We start from the raw sequence: 22953 nt of genomic DNA, 5'->3' as shown, positions 1-22953 counted from the left end.
TACTAGGATGATCCGAGGAATGGAAAACCTGTCTTATGAAAGGAGACTCAAGGAGCTTGGCTTGTTTAGCCTAACCAAAATAAGGTTGAGGGGAGATATGATTGCTCTCTATAAATAAATCAGAGGAATAAATACAGGAGAGGGAGAGGAATTATTTAAGCTCAGTACCAGTGTGGACACAAGAACAAATGAATATAAACTGGCCATTGGGAAGTTTAGACTGGAAATTAGACGAAGGTTTCTAACCATCAGAGGAGTGAAGTTCAGGAATAGTCTTCCAAGGGAAGCAGTGGGGGCAAAAGACCTATCTGGCTTCAAAATTAGACTCAATAACTTTATGGAGGAGATGGTATGATGGGATAACATGATTTTGGCAATTAATTGATCTTTTAACTATTCATGGTAAATAGGCCCAATGGCCTGTGATGGGATGTTAGATGGGGTGGGATCTGAGTTACTATAGAGAATTCTTTCCTGGGTATCTGGCTGGTGAATCTTGCACACATACTCGGGATTCAGCTGATCGTCATATTTGGGGTCGGGAAGGAATTTTCCTCCAGGGCAGATTGGAAGAGGCCCTGGGGTTTTTTTCTGTCCTCTGTAGCATGGGGCACGGGTCACTTGCTGGAGGATTCTCTGCACCATGAAGTCTTTAAACCATGATTTGAGGACTTCAATAGCTCGGACATAGGTGAGAGATTTATTGCAGGAGTGGGTGGGTGAGATTCTGTGGCCTGCATTGTGCAGGATGTCAGACTAGATGATCATAATGGTCCCTTATGACCTTAATATCTATGAGTCTATGAGTCTGTGGGTGGGGTGGGATCCCTCTGAACTGAATTCTAGAGGGTGTAGAGATGAGCCTGAAGAGCAGAGTTCTGATCCAGATTTCCCAAAATTTGGGGGAAGGAGAGCAAGAGCTTGGATCTGGGAATTTGGTTCAGGCCCACCTCCAACCTCAGGGCCAGAAGCAGGATGTATCTTCCCCCAAAGGCTGGAGGGTATAATACCTCACCTTCCCTTCTCGCTCTTTTCCCCACCTCTCTCTCTTTGCCATTTCTCTCCATTTCATACATTGCCCAGGAGGAAATGTTACATTGTGAGAAGAAACCACGTTTGGAGACTTAATGCCAGTTTTAGTTCACAACTTTCCAAATGCTTTTCCATCTGCCACCCTCACCCTCTGGTGGAGACTGAGGAGTATCCATGACCGAAACACACCAGTGACATTTCCTTATGGTTAGGGCCCTACCAAATTCACGGTCCACTTTGGTCAATTTCAGTCATAGGATTTTAAAAATTGTAAATTTCATTATTTCAGCTATTTAAATCTGAAATTTCATGGTGTTCATAGATTCATAGATTCATAGATATTTAGGTCAGAAGGGACCATTATGATCATCTAGTCTGACCTCCTGCACAATGCAGGCCACAGAATTTCACCCACCACTCCTACAAAAAAACCTCACACCTATATCTGTGCTATTGAAGTCCTCAAATCGTAGTTTAAAGACTTCAAGGTGCAGAGAATCCTCCAGCAAGTGACCCGTGCCCCATGCTACAGAGGAAGGCGAAAAACCTCCAGGGCCTCTTCCAATCTGCCCTGGAGGAAAATTCCTTCCCGACCCCAAATATGGCGATCAGCTAAACCCTGAGCATGTGGGCAAGATTCATCAGCCAGATATTACAGAAAATTCTTTCCCAGGTAACTTGGATCTTACCCCATCTAATAACCCATCACAGGCCATTGGGCCTATTTACCATGAATATTTAATTACCAAAACCATGTTATCCCATCATACCATCTCCTCCATAAACTTATCGAGTTTAATCTTAAAGCAAGACAGATCTTTTACCCCCACTACTTCCCTCGGAAGGCTATTCCAAAACTTGACTCCTCTGATGGTTAGAAACCTTCATCTAATTTCTAATCTAAATTTCCTAGTGGCCAGTTTATATCCATTTGTTCTTGTGTCCACATTGGTACTGAGTTTAAATAATTCCTCTCCCTCTCTGGTGTTGTAATTCTAGGGATCCTGAACCAAAAAGGAATTGTGTGTGTGTGTGGGGGGGGGTGTCACAAGGTTATTGTAGGGAGTAGGGGTACTGCTACCCTTCTGCGCTGCTGCTGGAGGTGCTGCCTTCAGAGCTGGGTGGCTGGAGAGTGGTGGCTGCTGGCAGGGAGCCCAGCTCTGAAGGCAGAGCCACCGCCAGCAGCAGCACAGAAGTAAGGATGGCCTGGTATGGCACTGCCACCCTTACTTGTGTGCTGCTGCTGGTGGGGCATTGCCTTTAGAGCTGGGTGTCTGGCCAATAGCCGCTGCTTTCCAGCCGCGCAGCTCTGAAGGCAGCATAGAAGTAAGGGTGGCAAGGACCCCCAATTAGAGAAATGCTGGTCTCCCCTGTGAAATCTGTGTAGTATAGGGTTAAGCAGGGGTTCTCAAACTGGGGGTCGGGACCCCTCAGTGGGTCGCGAGATTATTACATGGGGGAGTCGCAAGTTGTCAGCCCCCACCCCAAATACCGCTTTGCCTCCAGCATTTATAATGGTGTTAAATATATAAAAAAGTAGTTTTAATTTATAAGGGGAGGGGTTGCACTCAAAGGCTTGCTATGTGAAAGGGGTCACCAGTACAAAAGTTTGAGAACCACTGGGGTAAAGGCACACCAGATTTCATGGGGGGAAACCAGTTTTCACAGTCTGTGATGCATTTTTCACAGTCATGAATTTCATAGCGCCCTGCTCCGGGTTGGAAGGGAGCACAGTAGCATTTCTGACCACAGCTGTGTGACGTTCTGTACCTCAGGGGAACACCCAGCACCCACATGTTCATCTTTATAATATGATTGTGTGGCATCTAATGCAAAGTTGGTCATGTTGGGTGTCTTCAGAAGGCTCATGATGTACTGAGCACTGTTACAGTAATGTTATAGGTTATAATCTCACGTATATAGTTATGAGGCTGAAAATGTGTCCTCATGGCTTAAAGCAAGCCCAGGCAAAAACTCTCCATGAGCAGAGGGGCAGTTCACACCTCATCGGGGCATGTATGGGACAAACTCAGCCCAGCCTCACAGGAACAAAGGACACTGGCTTAGGCAACAACAAAGGATCTGTTGGACTCTTGAGTGAGTTACCCCCTTTCCTTTGGTCATTTTGGGACTACGATGAGGTAATGCTCACTTGACTATGAAGTGGGGGACGACAAAGCCAAGAGGGATGAAAGGACATGATAAAAGGGAGAGATGTTTGCCATGCTCCTTCTCTTCCACCTACATCTACAGACACCACACCAAGCGACCGAAGGGCTGATCAAAGTGGGGAGCCTGGCTGAAGAGCAACCAGCCAGCTTGTGGTGACAAGCATCTAAGTTTGTAAGGGCACTAAAAGTGTTAAGATCAGCTTAGAATGCGTTTTGCTTTTATTTCATTTGACCAAATATGACTTGTTATACTTAGATTTTAAGTGATTATAAATCAATCTTTGTAGTTAATAAATCTGTTTATTCTACCTGAAGCAGTGCATTTGGTTTGAAGCATGTCAGAGACTCCCCTTGGAATAACAGCCTGGTACATATCAATTTCTTTGTTAAATTAATGAACTCATATAAGCTTGTAGCATCCAGCAGGCATAATTGGACATTGCAAGATGGAGGTTCCTAGGGTTGTGTCTGGGACCGGAGATATTGGCTAGTGTCATTCAGTTGCACAATCCAAGCGGCATCTTACATGCCAGAGGCTGTGCGTGAACAGCCCAGGAGTGGGGGTTCTCACAGCAGAGCAGGGTAAGGCTGGCTCCCAGAGTCGAGGATTGGAGTGACCTAGCAGATCACTGGTCCAGACAACACCGGAGGGAAATGTCACAGTGGCGCAGAGAGCAGGGTGTATGTGCAGCTTGTTACTCCAAGTGGAGTTCACGCTTTAAGTACTGATATTTTTTATTTTAAGTGAGTCTGAAGTGCAGTGGCTAAGAACAGTCAGGAGGAGGTCACAGTTTTGTTATTTTCTGTTGCTTATTTTAGGAAAGGGAACTAAGAACAGGACAGCAGGAAAATGTGTGAAAGCAGTGAAGCGATTGCAAAGTTGGAGCTTTTTAGGCTGCAGGTTGTAGAAAAGGAGAGGGAGCACCAGAGATTATTGCAACTGAAAGAACTGGAGATAAAAGAAAAAGAGAGAGTCAGCCAGAGAAGAGGCTGCACACAGAATGGCCATGGAAGAAAAAGAGAGAGAAGGAAGAGAAAGAGTAAGAGAGCGAAAACACCAGTTAGACCTGCTAGAGAAGCAGAAACAGAACCCTCCCAATCCCAACGACTCCCATCACTCCAAAAATCCAGAAATGGGAACACTTATGTCCTGCATACTGTAAAGAGGATGATATTGCTGAATGTCTGACAACCTTCAAAAGGCTGTGTGTAATACATGAAATCCCTGTTGATAAGAGAGTTCCTACCCTGATTGCGAAATTAACTGATAAAACTCGAAATGTATTCAATGGAATGCCTATTGAAGATGCTTTAGACTATTGTAAATTTAGATACTGTTTTGCAAAGTTTTCAGATTACCCCTGAAACATATAGAGTTAAATTTGGGAATCTTAAGAGGGATATTGGTATGAGTAATGGGGAATATGTGAACAAAATGAAAGTGGGTGAGGGGCAAAGGTGTTACAAGTTTTGAGGGAATGTTGGATCTTGTTGCTCAAGAGCATTTCCTAAACATATGTGAGGCTAATGTAAAGCAGTGTCTATGGGATAAAAATGTAAAGTCTGTGGATGAGTTGGCTTTTTTAGCTGATGTGTTCGAAGAGACTCAGGCATCTATTAAGGGCAGGCCACAGAAAGAGGGGTTTAAAGCTGGTGGGAAGGGAGGATCCCATTTTGCCTCTGGGAAGAGAGAAGGGGGTTGGGAGCCTAAACATTCTCTTACCCAAAAACATCCCTCTACTGCTAACCCTCATCCCAAATCTCCTGTAAAAGCAGAAGAGCCAATAAGATGCTATCAGTGTAATTCCACTGATCACCTGAGGAATAAATGCCCCGTTCTAGGAGGGAGCAGGCAACCAACAGCTCATGTTAGTTCTGCTGTCCTCAACAGAAACCCTCCCAAGCTATTGAAACCTATCATGTTGGTTTTGTGAGATTAGCCTCTGCAGAACCAGACCTTGAGCATGTTAAAGTTGTCGAAATTAATGGCAGGGAGTACTTGGGGCAGAAGGATACAGGGGCCCAGATCTCACTGGTTAAGCAGAGTGTGGTCTAGAGGCCAGTATGCTATCTGGCCAAATGGCAGAGATTGTGGGGGTGGGCGAAAGCAGATTCCTCATACCACTAGCTAAAATCCATGTGGTGTGGGAAGGTTTGGAAAGTGTTTTGACTGTGAGGGTAATAGAACGCCTCCTGTTTGACCTGCTCCTTGGTAATGATTTTTTCCATTTAGCTCAGGTTAAAGTATTCGCCTGCAGCAGGAGGGAGCTTTATGCTGGGACCCCTGAGGGAAAGGGTAAGGTCTCAGGAATTGCTGAGAGAATGGGAGAGAGTCTCCTTGATTCTTCTGCAGCAGGGAGAAGCCACATGCTTCCAGGTGGGACAGTGGTTGAGACCAACTCCTGCACTGCAGCTGGAGGCAACACCACATCAGGAAGGGATGGGGGTGTAATGCCTGCCAGGGAGAGAACTGTCCAGGTTGTAATGCCAGCAGGTCACAGCTGAACCAGAGGCAAAATCAGCTCTAGGGAGCATAGAGGAATGTGTCCCAGAGGAGAGCCCAAAGAAGGGGCAGGGCATGTCAGAAACCACTGAGGTGGGTGAGGATTCCTGTGACTCTGTAACACAGGGAAGTGGGGTGCTTCCGAGTATGGGAGGGGCTGAGACTAGCTCCTTTCCAGCAGAAGGCAACATGCCCTCAGGTGCAGGGGCAGGAGAGGTGTTGTCAGTGATTAAGGAAACTGTCCCAGTTGTTAGCAAAGTTTTGCAGATGAACAAGAGATAGAGCCCTTCCTAGGGTGCACAGAGAAATGTGTCTTAGGAGGGGGCCCAGAGGGGGAAACGGGGGAAGGAATAGTGGGGGTACAGGAATGTCTCCTCACTGGTCACTTGGGACAGGATACCCAGGACACTAGGAGGATGGCTGAGTCAGCATCTGTGCACCCAGGCACTCAGCCTGTGACTCAGGTTTTGAGAAGGAATGGTGTAACTGACCTCCTGGAGGGGAGCGTCACACAGCTGACTTCTCAGGGACAGGGAAAGGGGTGCTGGAGGGTACCCCAATCAAGGTCCCCATTTTTCAGGATGCTATTTCTGATAAATTTTTGGAAAGTAACTGTGTCTCTTTACATCAAGATGCAGCTCCAATGCCTGTGACAGCAGAGGAGTTGGGACCAGGATATTGCCAGGGTGGTAGTTTGCCAGAATACAAATGACCCAACTGGCAGAGAGGGGGGTGTTTTCTCCCAGGCTGGTGACACACAGAGAACTGTTATGGGAAAGCTGCTGGGAAAAGGTGCATCTGATCGAAGAGTAAACATACCTTGCCCACAGAGCACAGATCATAGTCCTCTAGGAAAAGGGGTCAGGGAAGGAGTCAGTGCTGGGAAGGGGAAACTCAGGGTAACCCCCAAAGGGAAGCTGGATTTTCTGCATATGTACAGTCCTGGGGTTGGGAGACTGCTCCACAAAGGCCCAGCCAATGTGCAGGATCCCCCTGAACACCTATCTTGCCAGACTCTGAGGCACCAAAATTCCAGAAAAAATGATTAAATTAAGAGCCCACACAGATGGGAACACTGGAGGGAAGGAAAAGCCCGTGACTGATTACATGGGAGAGAGTCAAAGGACACCATGGGTAATGAACAAACTACCCTCAAACTACACTATCTGAACAGAGGGCGTGGTGTCATAAAGATACTTGTAAATACCATCTGTAATAAAAATGTTGGTATTAATGTTAAGTTTTGGGATAAGAATTTGGTACTGATGTTAAATCTTATGTTAATGCTACTTTTCAATTAATACCTGTAAAAAGGTTTAAAGCTGATCACAGCAGAGAAACCATAAAAAACCTGGTTTGCTGTGTCTGAATGCGGAAACTGAGGCACACCGCCTCATGGCCTTAATGGCTGGATGCCAAAAGAACTATAACACAAACTTTGAGATAGTCAGTGACTAACCCTCTTGCAGTAAACTAAGGGGGAGGGATAGTTCAGTGGTTTGAGCATTGGCCTGCTAGACCCACGGTTGTGAGTTCAATCCTTGAGGGGGCCATTTAGGAATCTGGGGCAAAAATTGGGGGTCGGTCCTCCTTTGAACGGGGGTTGGACTGAGGTCCCTTCCAACCCTGAGATTCTATGATTCTAAGGGGGGAGGTGTGATGTCTGTACCTCGGGGGAACACCCAGCACCTCCATGTTCATCGTTATAATATGATTGTGTGGTATCTAATGCAAAGTTTGTCATGTCAGCTATCTTCGGAAGGCTCATGATGTACTGAGCATTGTTATAGTAATGCTATAGGTTGTAATTTCATGTATATAGTTATGAGGCTGAAAATGTGTCCTCATGGCTTAAAGCAAGCCCAGGCAAAAACTCTTCAGAAGCAGAGGGGCAGTTCACACCTCATCGGGGCATGTATGGGACAAACCCAGCCCAGCCTCCCAGGAACAAAGGACACTGGCCTAGGCAGCAACAAAGGATCTGTTGGACTCTCGAGTGAGTCACCCTCCTTCCTTTGGTCAGTTTGGGACTACGATGAGGTAATGCTCACCTGACTCTGAAGTTGGGGGCAAAGCCAAGAGGGAAGAAAGGACATGATAAAAGGGAAAGACCTTTGCCATGCTCTTCCCCTCTCTTCCACCTACATCTACAGACACCACACCAAGCGACTGAAGTGCTGATCAAAGGGGAGAGCCTAGTTGAAGGCCTGTGGTGAGAAGCATCTAAGTTTGTAAGGGCACTGAAAGTGTTAAGATCAGCTTAAAATGCATTTTGCTTTTATTTCATTTGACCAAATACGACTTGTTATGCTTTGACTTATAATCACTTAAAATCTATCTTTGTAGTTAATTAATCTTTTTGTTTATTCTACCTGAAGCAGTGCGTTTAGTTTGAAGCCTGTCAGACTCCCCTTGGGATAACAAGTCTGGTACATATCAATTTCTTTGTTAAATTGACAAACTCATATAAGCTTGTAGCATCCAGTGGGAATAACTGGACACTGCAAGTCAGAGGTTCCTAGGGTTGTGTCTGGGACCAGAGATATTGGCTAGTGTTATTCGGTTGCACAATCCAAGGAGCAGCTTACATGCCAGAGGCTGTGCGTGAACAGTGGGGGTTCTCACAGCACAGCAGGGTAAGGCTGGCTCCCAGAGTCAAGGATTGGAGTGACCTAGCAGATCACTGGTCCAGATAACACCAGAGGAGAACATCACAATTCTTGCTTCTCAGCAGTGATGAGAGGCAGCTTGCTGCTACTCCAGCCCCAGCCTCTCCCATCAGGAGGTGCTGTAGGGAATGGAGCAGGATCTTAAGCTGTATTGTCCTCATTTCTCCCTCTATAGGGGAGCTGACAGCTATTCTAATCCCAGTCTCTCCCAGCAGCAAACTCTGTAGGGAATGGTGAGCAATGCTAGTTGTGCTCCCAGCTGCTCCTGTCTCAGCTCGACACAGTAGGGGTTATCAAAGCTACCCACCTACCTGTCAAGAACGAGCTCCTCCAGTTTATGCAGGTCACAGGCGATATACTCCAGGGCCATGTCAGTGATCCGAGGGCACCATGAGAGATCCAAGCTCCTCAGCTTCCGCAGGTTCTCAGCCACGAGCTCCACCCCGTCATCAGTCACCTTGGAGCAGCCAGAGAGGCTCAGCACGGTCAGGTTGGGCAGGCTGTGCACCATGTTGACCACCCCATGGTTGGTGATCTCCCAGCAAGAGCTGAGGCGCAGGGTGTGGGTGGTATAGCCCTGCTTGGCAGTGAAGTAGGCTAAGGCTGTGTCCGTCACATGGTAGGCCTGCAGGTTGAGCTCAGTCAGGTTGGGAAGCAGCTGGGAGATGGCGGCAATGGCATCATCAGCCACATTGATGCAGTCGCTGATGCTCAAGGAGGTGATGCGAGCATTCAGGCTCGACCACAGGCCGGCTTCTGTGAAGTCATTGCAGCCAGAGAGCTCCAGGCGCACCACACCCTGCATCTGCTCCAGCATCACCTGCCAAGAGACATGCTGTCAAGCCCATGGGCACTGGGCAATCCCTCTGCCACACTTCATAGATTCATGGAGTTTAAGGCCAGAGGGACCATTACATCATCTAGCCTGACCTCCTGTACTTCACAGGTCACTACATTCTACCCATGTGTTGAGCACAATAACTGGGGTTAGACTAAAGCTTTTCAGTTCTCAGGAGACTAAACTACTGTGTGCCACGGGTGCACCAGTGCTCAAGGCCCCAGTAATGGTAGGGAACTGTTTAGGTGTGATATGCCTGGATGATCCTAGAAAGCAACACATGCCCCATGCTACAGAGGAAGGTGAAAACCCCCAAGGTCCATGCCAGTCTGACCTGGGGGAAAATTCCTTCCTGACCCTGACCTGGAGATCAGATGGACCCTGAGAATGTGAGTGAGATACACCAGCCAGCATCTAAGAAAGATAATTTTCTGTACCGCCTCAGAGCACTCTTCCAGTCCACGTGGCTGTCCCATCTCCGGCTGTGGCCAATCCCTGCTGCTTCAGAGGAAAGCACACACACAAAAAACCCCACCCCAAAACCCAGAACACACCTGGCCAATTGTTCATCAAGCTACAAATCCTTCCTGAACCCTGCAGGTGACTGGCTGAAGGCCTCAAGTATGATATTTCTCCTGAGCGGCCTCTGAATCTCAGTTATATGCTGCAACATAAAGATGTGAAGATCCTAGCCTCTCCTTGGTTAGTCTCCAGCCCACCTTCTTCCCTCCCACCACCCTTCCATGCTCAATTCCTGCCTTTTCTTTTCCTGTGTCACCTGCTGTTTGGCCATGGAGCCAGGCCTGCCCTGTTATGTATCCTCTTCCATTAATATGGCTCATATGGTCTCAGACATACAGTGAAACCTAGTGAAAATGAGCCCCACTGAACCAATGCAAACACTTCCCCCAGGACTCAGGGGCTACCCTCTCTCAGAGCCTCTGCTCTGCTGGAGACATTAGGCACAACAGATTAACAGAGGACCCTGCCAGCAGTCCTGGGTTCTGCCCCCTGTGAGATCCTTGAGACCTAAGCTCTGCTGGAAAGTGATACGCCCCCTCAGCACATCCTGGTGGAGTTTGTAACACCTAACTTTAGGAAGACCTGTGTGGTGGGGCTCATGGTGCATACAAGCTCAGGCAACTATACCAGTGAAGTTTATAACCTCTTGGGGCACTCTAACCCAGGCTGTCTTACACCAGAGTCATGCCTGAGTCCTGTAAGGACTGCACGTGAGGCACAGTGGGTGTTCTAATCACCCAGATCAGCACGTGGAACTTTCAATTTCCATGAGTGCAGCTGACAAAAACCCCCCTGGTCTCCACTTAAAATGTAGGACAATATAACTATGGCCCTCAAAGGTATGAAAAATCAGTGCCTCTCAGTGCTGTAGCTATGTGGACCTAACCCCTGGTGTACACATAGCCACTCTAGGTCAATAGAAGAATGCGTCTGTTGACCTAGCTAGTGTTGCTCGGGGAAATGGTGTTTCTACAGCAAAGAAAAATCCCCCTCCATCTCAACAGAAGCTTGTTAAAGTGAGAGAGTATGTTGGTAATGCTCACATGCTCACAGATGTCTCTCAGCGACAGTGAGCTCTGTGGCCATGTCTACATTACTGGGTTATACTGGCATAGCTACGGTGACATAACTATGCCACTATTGTCTCCATAGTGTAGACATGGTCACAGAGGTCACTGCAGCTGAAAAATATCTGTGAGCATGTGAGCATTACCAGCATACTCTCTCCGCATTTAACAACAGGTAAGAAAATCCCCAGACCAGAGGTTCTGACCCTGCGGGCCGCATGCGGCCCAATTAGCACATAGCTGCGGCCCAGACCAGATGTGTGCTAAAGTCTGGTCCACATTTCCTGGGTCTGCCAGATTCCTCGCTGGCAGGCATGGCGGGGTTCGGGCTGCCCTGCCACCCAGTGGGGTTGGGGCTGCCAGCGGGCCCCATGGGGTTAGGGGCCTGAGGTATGGGGCAGCCACCCAGCCCCGCAAGCTCTGGGGTCCAGGGCAGCCACATGGTGGAGGTCTGGGGTCAGGGCAGCTGGCCAGCCCTGCAGGGTTGGGGGTCCGAGGCTGCTGGTCCCACATGGTTGAGGGTCCGTGGTCTGGTGCAGCTGCCCAGCCCTGTGAGCTCCAGGGCAGCTGCCCAGCCCCAGTCTGGGGCAGTTGCGTAGTGGGCGTCCAGGGCAGGGGTCCAGCGCACCCCATGTGGCAGGGGTCCAGAGTCAGGGCAGCAGGCCCACCCTGTGTGTGTGGGGGGGGGTCTGGGGCTGCCGGCCCACCCCGTGGGATCCAGGGCAGCCGCCTGGCCCTGCAACCTCTGGGATCTGGGGCAGCCGAGCAGCGGGGGTCCAGGGCAGGCAGCCAGCCAGCCAGCCCTGAGTGGCAGGGATCCGGGGTTGGGGTCCGGGCTGCCGCTGCCTTGCCACCCAGCCTCTGTGGCCTAGGAGGTAACACATTGTGACCCACATATGCGGCCCACAATGTGTAATAAGTTGAGAACCACTGCCCCAGACTAAAGCTCTCTGTTAAGGCAGAGACACTGTCAGGAATATACTGCCTTCAAAACAATATGTAAAAGACAAATGCTTGATGTACACACCTGAGCCTCCAACATAACATTAACTCTGCTCCTGGGTCCCCACCCACACGCCACCTAGACGTCACAGTCCTCTTCATTCACACTTCCCCTGTTGGCTGTAGCTCACCACCGTCCGCATCCAGACACTAAATTCTAACCAGCAAACTATCCATCCACCACTCAGGCTAGAGCATCACCTTTCTCCAGCCTGCCCTCCTGTTACAGACCAGATGTGAAGCTTTGTCACACCTTGACCTTCCCATGTATCCCAGTGGTCACACCCTGCCTCACCTTGCCTACCATCTCTGCTCTGCAGTCAATCCCATGTTCTTGAGGGAGGGATGGAGGGTGGGGGAAGGCCTTCTTGGGACCTCCAGCAAGATGTCATTTTAATGTCCCCCTTCCTCCTGTATCCCCTCCCTTTGGGTTAGTCACCAAGTCACATGATGCAGGCTTAGGGAGCCAGGATGCAGCCAAAGGATCTCCCCTTCCTCTGCCTGGGTCCTGCACACTGCTCTGGCAGCAGCCACCCTGGCACTAGGGGGCACCAGCTTACAAATCTGGGGGACTCTTTCCAGCATGGCACTCATCTCCCAAGGTTTACCATCTTGTAATCCACCCTGACACCCTCCTGATGGGTGGAAGAGATTCCCTCCCCTGTAGCTGATGAAGGCTGGAAGACTGGGAATGGGCTTTACCAGCACACATCTACGGAGGGCTCTCCTGGAATGGATACACACAGCAGGGTGGACTTTCTGCTTATGGAGCATTGAGGAGTCTCCTGGCTGGAAGGGCAGGGGAAAATGGGGCTGAGTTAAGGTTAGCCTTGGAAATGTAACTACACCTTTCCTGTGTGTGTAACAGCAGTGTATAGAAAGATGATAGTATCCCTTTAAATAGTTGTGAGCCTTCTTGTGGTGCTCACCATGCTCTCCATTTTAGATGCCACCAGAAACCAGCCAAAGCAGCAGGATGGACATAGCTAGGCCCAGCATGCTTGTGTATGGTTATATGGAACCTAACTGTGTGTCTGTGATTGCTTTATATTATTCTTGTTGTGTAAAGAGCAAAAGACACAACAATCCTGGGGGCATTGAGAAATTGGTCCAGCAATGCAGGTATTGGGCCAAGACTCTGGAGACCAGTTCAGCCCCTGGCCTTTTGGGTGACCCCTGGGCAAGTCACTTAACCTTTCTGTGTCTCAGTTTCCCCATGTATAAAATGGGGAGAATAATGCTTGCCTCCAGTACAATGCTGTGGGATCTGTGGATGAAAAGTCCTGCAGAAAAGCTAGGTAGCAATATTATTATGGCCAGATTGTTTTAAAGGGCAATGGAGTAAAGGGCCTTTACTCTGCGCTGTCAAAGGTTTGTGGCCGGGGACAGATTTCACTTGGAATGCAGCAAGGAAGTGGAGGAGAAGATGGGGAGTCATAGAGTTTAAGGCCAGAAGGGACCACCAGACCATCTCATGACAATCTGACCTCCTGTCCATAAATCTGCTGACATCACCCAGCACCTGCACACTAAATCCAACAACTGAACTCAGCCCAAAGGATTACAGCTCATGGGAGACTAAAGGATTATGTGTCACAGGCAGAGAAAAGTGGGAACTGAGGTGTACCAATGCACAAGGCAAATGGAATGGCAGAAAAATGATTAAGTGAGATGCACCCAGATAATCCTGCAAAGTGACATTCACCCACATGCTGCAAAGGAAGGCAAGCACTTCCCAAGGTCACTGCCAGTCTGACCTGTGGGAAATTCCTTCCCAACCACACACAGGGTGATCAGCTAGAACCTGAGCACATGAACAAGAACCAGCCAGCCGCACACCTGAGAGAAAGAATTCTTGGTGCCACTTCAGAGCCCTGCCACCCTGGCTAGTGTCCCATCTCCAGCTGTGGCCATCAGTGATACTTCAGAGGAAGAAGATCAACTCCCCATCTCAGCATACATTGGAAGGGAAAAAAAAATCCTTCCTGGCCCCTGCAGGTGCCTGGCTAAAACCCTGATGCATGAGCTTTTAGGAAGATAAGCCAAAAAAACAGAAGTGAGTCCCAGGGCTGTTGAGTCCTGCCCCCTGGGGAGAATGAGGGGATCTCAGCATGGGGTCCTTGCTCACCTCCTTAATGCAGAAGTGCTGCTGAGTGCGGAGACTAAGGAGTGATGAGTCTGTGCCCTGTCCAAAATGATCCACTCAGGCTGACTCAGTTGCCTGGGGATGAATGTTGTATCATATCATGCAGGCTTTCTCAGCTCTATCCCAGACCTCAGTAGGGGGCAGCGAATCTAGTATTCCAACTCTGAGGGAAGATAGTGAGGCGGAACTATGGGAATGGCTAAAGGAAGCAATCTCTTTAGCTGACACAGATCTGTTTAACAAGCTCCCAGCCTCCCAGGGAAGGGAAGAATCATGGGAATTTGTAGCCAATATATTTGGATACAAAGCATTCTGTCTGGACTGTGGCTACAGAATTAAAGGAGCATGTTTTCTCTTGCACTGCACTGCACTATGGCAAGTGAGAGTCCGGGCAGCTTAGGCAGAGAATCACACCAGCAATCAGTGTGGTGTTAGGCTAATCTTGTGGGTAAGGCACTGACCTAAACCTTAGATCAGGTGGATTCAATTCCTCGCTCCACCACAGCTTTCCTATGTGATCTTGGACAATTCACTTAAAATCCCTCTGGGCCTCAGCTGCCCATACATAAAATGGACATAACAACACTTCCTTCCTGTCTCTTGCCTGAGATTCTGAGCTCTTTGGGGCAGTGATGGAGTGTCTATACAGCACCTTCCACAATGGGACCCTGCTCACAGTTGGCACCTGAGGTGCTACTTCTGTAATAACAACAGTCCAGCTGTGGTGTGACTGACCCAGAAATACCACGCTTGGCTCACCAGAGAGAGATTGGATGGAATTCAGACCCCCAAAGAGAGGTAGGATTGTTTCGGGGTCAAAAGGAATAATGGGATGGAATTCAGCAATGGCAAATGAAGTGAGTTCTATGGGGCTGTGGAAAAGGCTTCCTAGGAAGCACTGGGAGCACCATCATTTGAGACATTTCAAACCAGACTGGAGAGAACTCTAGAAAACATCCTATCAGGAAGAACCCTGCCTTGCTCCCGGGAGCTGGACTGCAGTGAACAGGAGTCTTCCATCACTCAGCCGCATCTCGGTGGTTCCCGGTAGCCAGACTGGGGGCAGGAGACCTACCTCGAGCCCTGCATCCGTGATGGTCGATCTCTTAAGGCTCATGGACTTCACCCCTTTCTTGGACAGGGGGTAGTTGTCAATGAACTCACAAATGTCCAGGTCTGAGACCCCCACCAGACAAAAGCTGTCAAAGCCCCGGACAGCAAAGCCCTGGAGGTTAACAAATTCCTTCTCACCGCTGGGCAGGGTGTTGTAGAGCTCTTTGGTGTGCAGCACTGGTGTCAAGCCTACCCAGAACTTGGACTGGTACAGGACCCGCCTCCACACCTTACACACCTGGGCCAGGACACATTTCTCACAGGCTGAAAAGTACCAGAACAAGCGGTTGAGGATCTTTTCATCCACAGCAAGCTGCCTTTCCGTGGGGGAGCCAGGGAGCCTCTCTGGGGAGGAGTGCTCATTTGTCAGGGAGGCCTCACTCAAGTTCAGTCCCACCATGGAGGTGCTGGAAGGGGACGGCACCCCTGCCAGAGTCGCCAAGGACAGTGGTGATGCCAGACTGGGTATGGGAAGGTCACTGTGATTGGGTAAGGCTGGGCTGATGATAGCAGGCACGGAAGAAGGCTGGCACAGCCGGTTTTTCACTGCTGGTGTCCCTTTGGTGATGCTGGCAGAGCCAAGTCCATTGGGCTGGGTGGGGATCTTCACCAATCCATTCCGGGGTAAACATGGGGGCTTGGTGTCACCAGTACTCTGGTTCGACATCTTCTACAGTCACTCTGGAACACAATGGGGAGAGGTTAGGGGGCAGTTCTCCCTCCCGGGTGCCTGTCCGGAGACCCGTTGGGAGAGGGAGGAGCCTGAGATGTACATGGAGACCAATGGCAAAGCTGAGATGCAAGGCCAACTGAGTCTAGAGGTGCTCTAAGAATCTCACCTTATCCTGCCCCTCCCTGTGTACGTTACATCTCCAGAGACCCCCACTGACCCTGGCCTTAAATGCTCCATCTGGTCTGCAAATGGTGGGGCTCTGGCCCAGGGGGCAGTGTCGTTCAGTGGACCTGCCCTCAAGGGCAGTTGGGATATTAATGCTCCAGGACTGCAGTTACCTGGCTGAAGCTCTTAGTTAAAAAAAAAGGCCTGAACATGCAACTGATGCCCAAAGGAGGATGGTTTTGTAGGTAAAGGCTATGGCTGAGAGTCTGGAATTCGGGGGCCCAGTCCTGCCCTGATTCACACAGTGTGCAGCCTATCTCAGATTTCCTATGGCATCCATCTCAGTGGGCTCTAAGCACTGATTTGAATTTCATTGGGGTTGCAGAGGGTGTAGATTAGGGCAGTCCATGTATCTGAGAATGATATAGATCAACAGCTTGACCTTCGCAGCTGAGAAAGCAGTGTGGTCTAGAGGTTTGAGCACATCCCTGGAACCACTAAGGTTCAATCCAAACACTCTCATTTTGGTCTTGAGCAAGTCACCTTTCTGCCTCAGTTTCCCCCTGTAAAACTGAGATAACTATAACTGGTAGGGATGTATCTGATTCTGGCCCTCTGTCACAGTAATAACAGGCATGTTTCATTTTCACAGCACTTATAAGATTCACAATCCACCCAGAGAGGTACAGGAGTGTTATTATCCCCATTTCTCAGAAGGGGAAACTGAGGCAGAGAGGTTAGGTGATTTCAGAAGACACCAGTGTGAGTGTCAGGATTAGAACTCAGGTTAGGAGTTCTGCCAGTTGACACCAGCCCTGGATCTGCCTCCACAGTGCTAGAACCATAACATTTCAGCTGCGCTACATCAAATAACACTGTAAGTTGTCATCTGCCCACCACCTCCCACAAAGCTAGGTGGCTCCAAGACTGTCAAAAAGGAAGTGCTGCAGAAGAGCTAAGGTCATTAGAGGGATGAGGGGACGCTGACCCTAGATAACACCCTCATCACTCATTGCAGGAGGCCCCTCCATCAAGAAGGAGCCTTTTCTTTCTGTCCCTTCCCGGCTGCATCACTCACTTGACCATCAGCCCTACAGTGCGAGTCACAACTCTGCAACAAAAGGAACTGGGATTCCATGACTGTAACTGCACAGTGTAGGGATACCCTAGGAGGAAACATGACGCCTTGTTCTATTTCCACACATAAGGGGAGCTTGGGTGGCAATGGGACAATCCGTCTTGCAGTTTTACTTTCAAACTGCAGCAATCCTGGGTCTCCAGACAAGCCAATCTTCTCTTCCTGTGGCAAATGTTTATCCCAGCATGTGCCACTAGAGGCCGCCGTTCTCCTCTGAATATAAGCAGACCCAGTGCAATTCAAAAGGCAAGGATGGGACAATAACATGAATCTCTAAATCTGGTGTGTTTGTAGAGGAAGGGGTGAGGGCAGGGGTGTGTGGAACTCTGAAAGTCCTCTCTCTCTCTTTCTCTCTCTCTCCTTACATGGTCCTCCTCACTGTCATATCTGGAACCAGCACACTGAAAACTCAGGAGCAGACTTTCTTTTGCTGGCAAAAGCCATGATATTCAAAAGAATGCTTGCCTCACCATCCTCAACTCACCTCGATGAGACCACACGGCTCTTTGGCTCTGCACCAGCACCACCACAGCACAATGGGGTGTAATGCTGGGTGCAGAGGGGGTACTCCTCCCTCTGCCACCCTCATGCAACCTCGCTGGCTCAATGGGATCCCTCAAGGGGGGAACTCAGGGCAGAATCTGGCCTAAAATCAAACAGTCTTTCCTTCCTCTTTACAATCAGTGGAAGGCAGCACTTTAAATCCCTTTAAATAGCCCCATGAATGCAAAGCAGCAACATCTTCCATTGATGTAAACATGGCCTTTGATCTTCTTGGGTTGGAAAGCAGCACCCCTGCCTCTTTGTTATATGTTTGTACAGTGCCTTGCATACCAGTGCTAAGGACTACTGTAATCCACACAATAAATAATAGCATTCTGAAGACTTCATTCCTGGTACAAAATAAATCTGTAGAGGAATAGGGATAGGGTTAGCACAGTTTGATGCTCTGGAGGGTGTGGGGTGGGCTGTTTAACTGGGGTCTGATCCTGCTCCAACTGGAGACATTGGCAAAACTCCAATTGGGCCTGATTCATCTATACCAATGCACAATAGGTGTAAAACACTAGAGGTGAAATCCTGACCCCCACTGATGTCAATAGGAGCTATGTCATTGACATAATGGGCTGGGATTTCACCCTCTATCCTGAATTATTATTTAACCAAGGCTCTTCACACCACTCTGGACAGTAACCTTAACGTGGGTGTGAATGGAACTGACCCCACTTTGCCCCTCGAGAGCAGTGTCAAGGGGCTTTAGTGTAGATGAGAAGCTGGCCCTATCCTTCTAATTTGGTAGCATTTTACACCTATCTTACAATGATATAAATGCCTGCCCCAGGTGCGGGGGCGATGGAGAACTGGGACCATTGACATATGAATGTTCACAGTTGTATTAGACACAATGAAAATGTATATGGGCTATGAACCATCATGATTCAGGGCACCAGCTGAGTCCCAGTCATGTTAATGCATAGCTGTCCATCAAGAGCTTTCTTGCACCTTCCTGGGGGCAGCTGGTATTGGTCACTGTCAAAGAGTGGATGTTTGGTTCGATCTGTTATGACAAGCCCTATGTTCACTGGGCGCAGGATGGGGGCTGGATGCTGATCCCAGCCCTCCTTCATTGTAGGAATGTGTGTGTCGCAGGAGAACAGGAGCAAGAACCCAGGGCAGTTGGATTCTCAAGTGGGGCAGCTCAGTAAGATGAAGGCTGGTGAGTAGCAGCTGGTGAGGGAGGACTGCAAACTGAACCTTGTTAAAAGGTATGAGAGTGACTGCTGCTGCATGTGCTCCTAGCACCTGGAGGCATCGTGCCTGCCCATTGTCGTAGGTGGCTAAAAGCGGCAGTGGAGCCCGGAGTTGGCTGCCGGTAAGGTTTGCCGAGTGTTATTCTGCATGTCAATCATCCTGTGTGCATTACAAATGAATAAACAGGTATTCTGTTTAAAAATCACTGTAATAGGGATTGCATGGCTAAGGTGCCAGACAGTGCTTGGGAGAGGGGTGAGGACAACATGGCAACAACACTTTGTTATTAAAAATTGTTGTTTGTTTCCAGCCAAAATCTTACATTAATTTGCCCCCAATGCATTAACATGGCCAGAAGGGAATTTCCTTCCTGACCCCAAGCGGCTAATACAACTATGAACATTCCAATGTCAATAGTCATCGCCCCGCACCTGGGGCAGGCATTTACATCATTGCAAGATAGATGTAAAATGCTACCAAATTAGAAGGGTAGGGCCAGCTGCTCATCTACACTAAAGCCTTGTCTACACCACAGAGTAGACAAAAAGTTATGCTGCTTTAATTAAACCACTGCTGCCTGCCCACACTATGCTCCTTGTGTCAGCAGAGCACATCCACACTAGCAGCTCTTGCATCAATACAAATGCACTCACTGTGGGTAGGTGGCTATTCCACTGTGCAACTGGCCACAGGGTGGTTTGGGAAGGGTTTGCAATGCCTCATGGGGCAGTACATTGTAACATGATGCAGATTTCTCAAACCCATCATTCCATGGGCTGTCTACTAAATTGTCAGCCACTTTTCAACTAAAGTGTGTCCGGGGAGGGGGAGGGAGGGTGTGACAGGAAGTGTGTGGGGGGGGGGAAGAGACAGCAACAGAATGTGTGTTGGGGAAGTCTGTGTATTGGGGGAGAGTGTGTCGGCTTGCTGTCTCTTTAAGTTCAGACAGCAGCCTGAGCAACCAATCCTGGGGGACGGGACACTCCCCCACATCAGCCCCTGGCTTTGCACAGTACAGCAGTTTCTCCCCCCTTCCTTCCTCCCTCCCTCCCTCATCCCACCCACCCCTTGCAGCAGCAGCCCACTCTGTCTGCATATGGTTCTGTGATTCCCTCCAAGTTCTCCCACAGCCTCCTCAGCTGCTGGCAGTGCATCCTCAGCAGCTCTGTGAGCCCTCCATGCTGAGGAATGTCAAAGCTTCCTGGAGTTTTAAAAGAGGAGGGGTATGTGACAAGTTCACCCCTCCCCGCCCCCAGTGCCACCTGGAACTGGGGTACTGCTGAGCCCTCTGACTCAGCAGCCTAGGCTCCCTCTCCTGCTGTGCTTCTGTGATAAGCTGTAGACATGTTCCTAGTCTTACACTTTCACCAGTATACACACAGGTAGGGACACACCCAGCTGCAGTTACATGCAGGCTCTCTGACCAGCCACTGCATGTGAACCAACCATAGAGAAGCTACAGCCAAAATAAGCCCCAGCTTTCCAGCCAAGGACCCCAGAACGATATCATCCTGCCCTGGTCCAAACCCCAACCAGTATAAATTTATTATTCATTTCTCCTCTCACTCAATGTAGAGAGGAATATGCAACAGCCTCTCTGAAGTAAGATTCCCACAGACTTCACTCCAAGCTCATTGCTTCAGATAAAGCAAAAACAAGTTTAAAAGACAGATTTTAAGTGATTATAAGTGATAGCAAAGAGATCAAAGCAGATTACCTAGCAAATAAACAAAAATGCAACCTAAGATTAATATACTAGATGGACTGTATTTGAATTAACAATCTCTCACCCTAATTGATTATACAAATGGGCTGCAGATTCTTAAACTCAAGCTACACTTGCTTTGCAGCTTGGAATCCCCAGGTCTTTCATACGCCAGCTAGAAATCCCTTTAGCCTAGGTCCAGTACTTTCTGCGTTCAGTCTTTGTTCCTTGGATGTTTCCAGGAGTCTTCTTGTGTGGGGAGTAAAGAACAGATGATGTCACTCCCTGCCTTATATAGCTTTAGAATATGGCAGGAACCCTTTGTTTCAAAACTTGGTTCCCAGATCAGTTTGTGGGAAAATACTGACTTCCCAAACATGTAGTCTGGTCCCATGCCCTTGCAGTGTTATAGCAGCCATTGCTTACAGGTTGGCCAAAACACCCACAGGAAGGTTAAGCTATTCCACAGTCCATAGTCTTTGCTGATGGGCCATCAGCACTGTCTGGCTTCTTCACTGTTGTACCTGAAAGGCTGGCTGTGGGTGTTTTCCAGAGTAAGCCCATTTGAAATACAGATCCCTAGTCAATAGTCATAACGACAGATACAAAAATGATATATGCATACAAATAGATAATCATATACAGCAAATCAAAACTTTTCCAATGACACCTCACATGACTTATTGTACAAAATGCATCATAATTATGCCATAACCATATTATAATAATATTACTATGACAAATATGGGGTGCAGTGTCACAGGGCGCATGCCTGCAGAGCAGCTGAATTCAAAACAGTGAGTAGAGGGGGCACAATGGGCATCATGGAATACTGGAGAAGGTCAGTTATGTTGACATAACGAACGGTAGCGTCTACACTGGCTCTTTGTTGACAAAACTTTTGCACAGAAAGCTCTATGCTTCTCGTCGAGGTGGTTTCATTTTGTCACCAAAACCGAAGAGTTTTTTTGCCAAAAGTGGCATTGCAGTATGTACATCTCCACTGTTTTGCCACCAAAAGCTCCCTTTTGCCAACAAAACTCTGCAGTGTAGACAAGGCCTTAGGTCCCTTGACACTGCTCTGGAGGGGCAAAGTGGGCTCAATTCCATTCACATTCACGTTAAGGTCACTGTCCAGAGTGGTACAAAGGGCCTTGGTTCAGATGATAATTCAGGACAGAGGGTGACATTCCAGCCCCATTAAGCCAATGACAAAGCTCCTATTGTGTTCAATACAGCCAGGATTTTGCCCCTAATATATTTCACCTACAGTGCACAGGTATAGATGGATCAGGCCAATGGGAATTTTGCTACTGACTTAAGTGAGAGCAGGATCAGGCCCTATATGGATAAATAAGCTCAGTAGCTCACCCCACCTGCTGTGCTCATGTCCGTTTTTAATTCGTTTAGCACCAGATGGATTTTGTAGCAAGCAAGGTTCAAAGAGGATGGAGCTAGGCTGTTCTCAGTGGTGGCAGATGACAGAACAAGGAGCAATGTTCTCAAGTTGCAGTGGGGGAGGTCTAGGTCAGATATTAGGAAACACTATTTCACTAGGAGAGTGGTGAAGCACTGGAATGGGTTAACTAGGGAGGTGGTGGAATCTCCATGCTTAGAGGTTTTTAAGGCCTGGCTTGACAAAGCTCTGGCTGGGATGATTTAGTTGGGGTTGGTTCTTCTTTGAGCAGGGGGCTGGACTAGATGACCTCCTGAGGTCCCTTCCAACCCTAATCTTCTATGATTCTATGATTCTAAGGTTATTAGCATGAACGAACACAGAATCAGGGCGGTTTGCATCACTGTGGGACGAGTGCATCTAGAATTTGTGATCACAAACCTATTTTAGGCTCATCCATTCAGGGAGCAGGACAATTCAGTGGGAGTTCCAGCTCCACCCAGCTTGGAATTGCAGACGTGCACTGAAGCACTCACCAATGAACCATGGACCAAGAGTTGGCCACAGGTATTAACGAGCAGTGCTGGACACTGGGTAGACTAGAGGCAATCGGGATCTGCTCATGGACACTTTGTGGAATAAATCAGAGGTTCTCAACATGTTCTTTTGTGACCCCCCATCTTAATAATGAGATTGGCCGGTGCAACCTGCTCCCATCATGGGGCATGGCCCCACCTCTGTTCCCATGCACAGGGACCTGCCTCCCTCCAGTTCTTCATCCCCTGGCTTCATCTTCTGTTTCCTTAGGATTAGTACGGCTGTATTTGTTAGGCAGCATGATCCAGGTGATGGAGGAGGCGTCTGGAAACCAAGAGCTGCCTAAGCCTAATCCTGGCCTGTGGTGTTCAGTCATCAACAGTTTCAACTAGCTCTTCCCAGAGCCTATTAAAGGTACAGTGCTCTACATGGTGCTCCATGCTGCGTTGAGCAAGTCATTCCTCCCTGTGGCTCATAAGAACATAAGAACGGCCACACTGGGCCAGACCAAAGGTCCATCTAGC

At 48.7% G+C, this 22953-nt stretch overlaps 1 protein-coding gene across 1 annotated transcript in view; it reads right to left on the bottom strand.

The window, feature by feature from the left end:
- FBXL16 (F-box and leucine rich repeat protein 16) overlaps positions 1-22953 on the bottom strand; it is an 82878-nt gene that overhangs the window by 18535 nt on the left and 41390 nt on the right. The window contains exons 2-3 of the mRNA XM_007069694.3: positions 15026-15744; positions 8687-9195 (exon numbers count right to left, since the gene is read on the bottom strand). Coding sequence (XP_007069756.1) covers positions 8687-9195; positions 15026-15730 — 1214 coding nt within the window. The 5' untranslated portion in view covers positions 15731-15744. The remainder of the gene's footprint in view (positions 1-8686; positions 9196-15025; positions 15745-22953) is intronic.

Source organism: Chelonia mydas, chromosome 10 (genome assembly GCF_015237465.2).
Source record: "Chelonia mydas isolate rCheMyd1 chromosome 10, rCheMyd1.pri.v2, whole genome shotgun sequence".
Lineage (NCBI taxonomy): Eukaryota > Metazoa > Chordata > Testudines > Cheloniidae > Chelonia > Chelonia mydas.
This window is presented reverse-complemented; position numbering and strand designations above follow the sequence as displayed.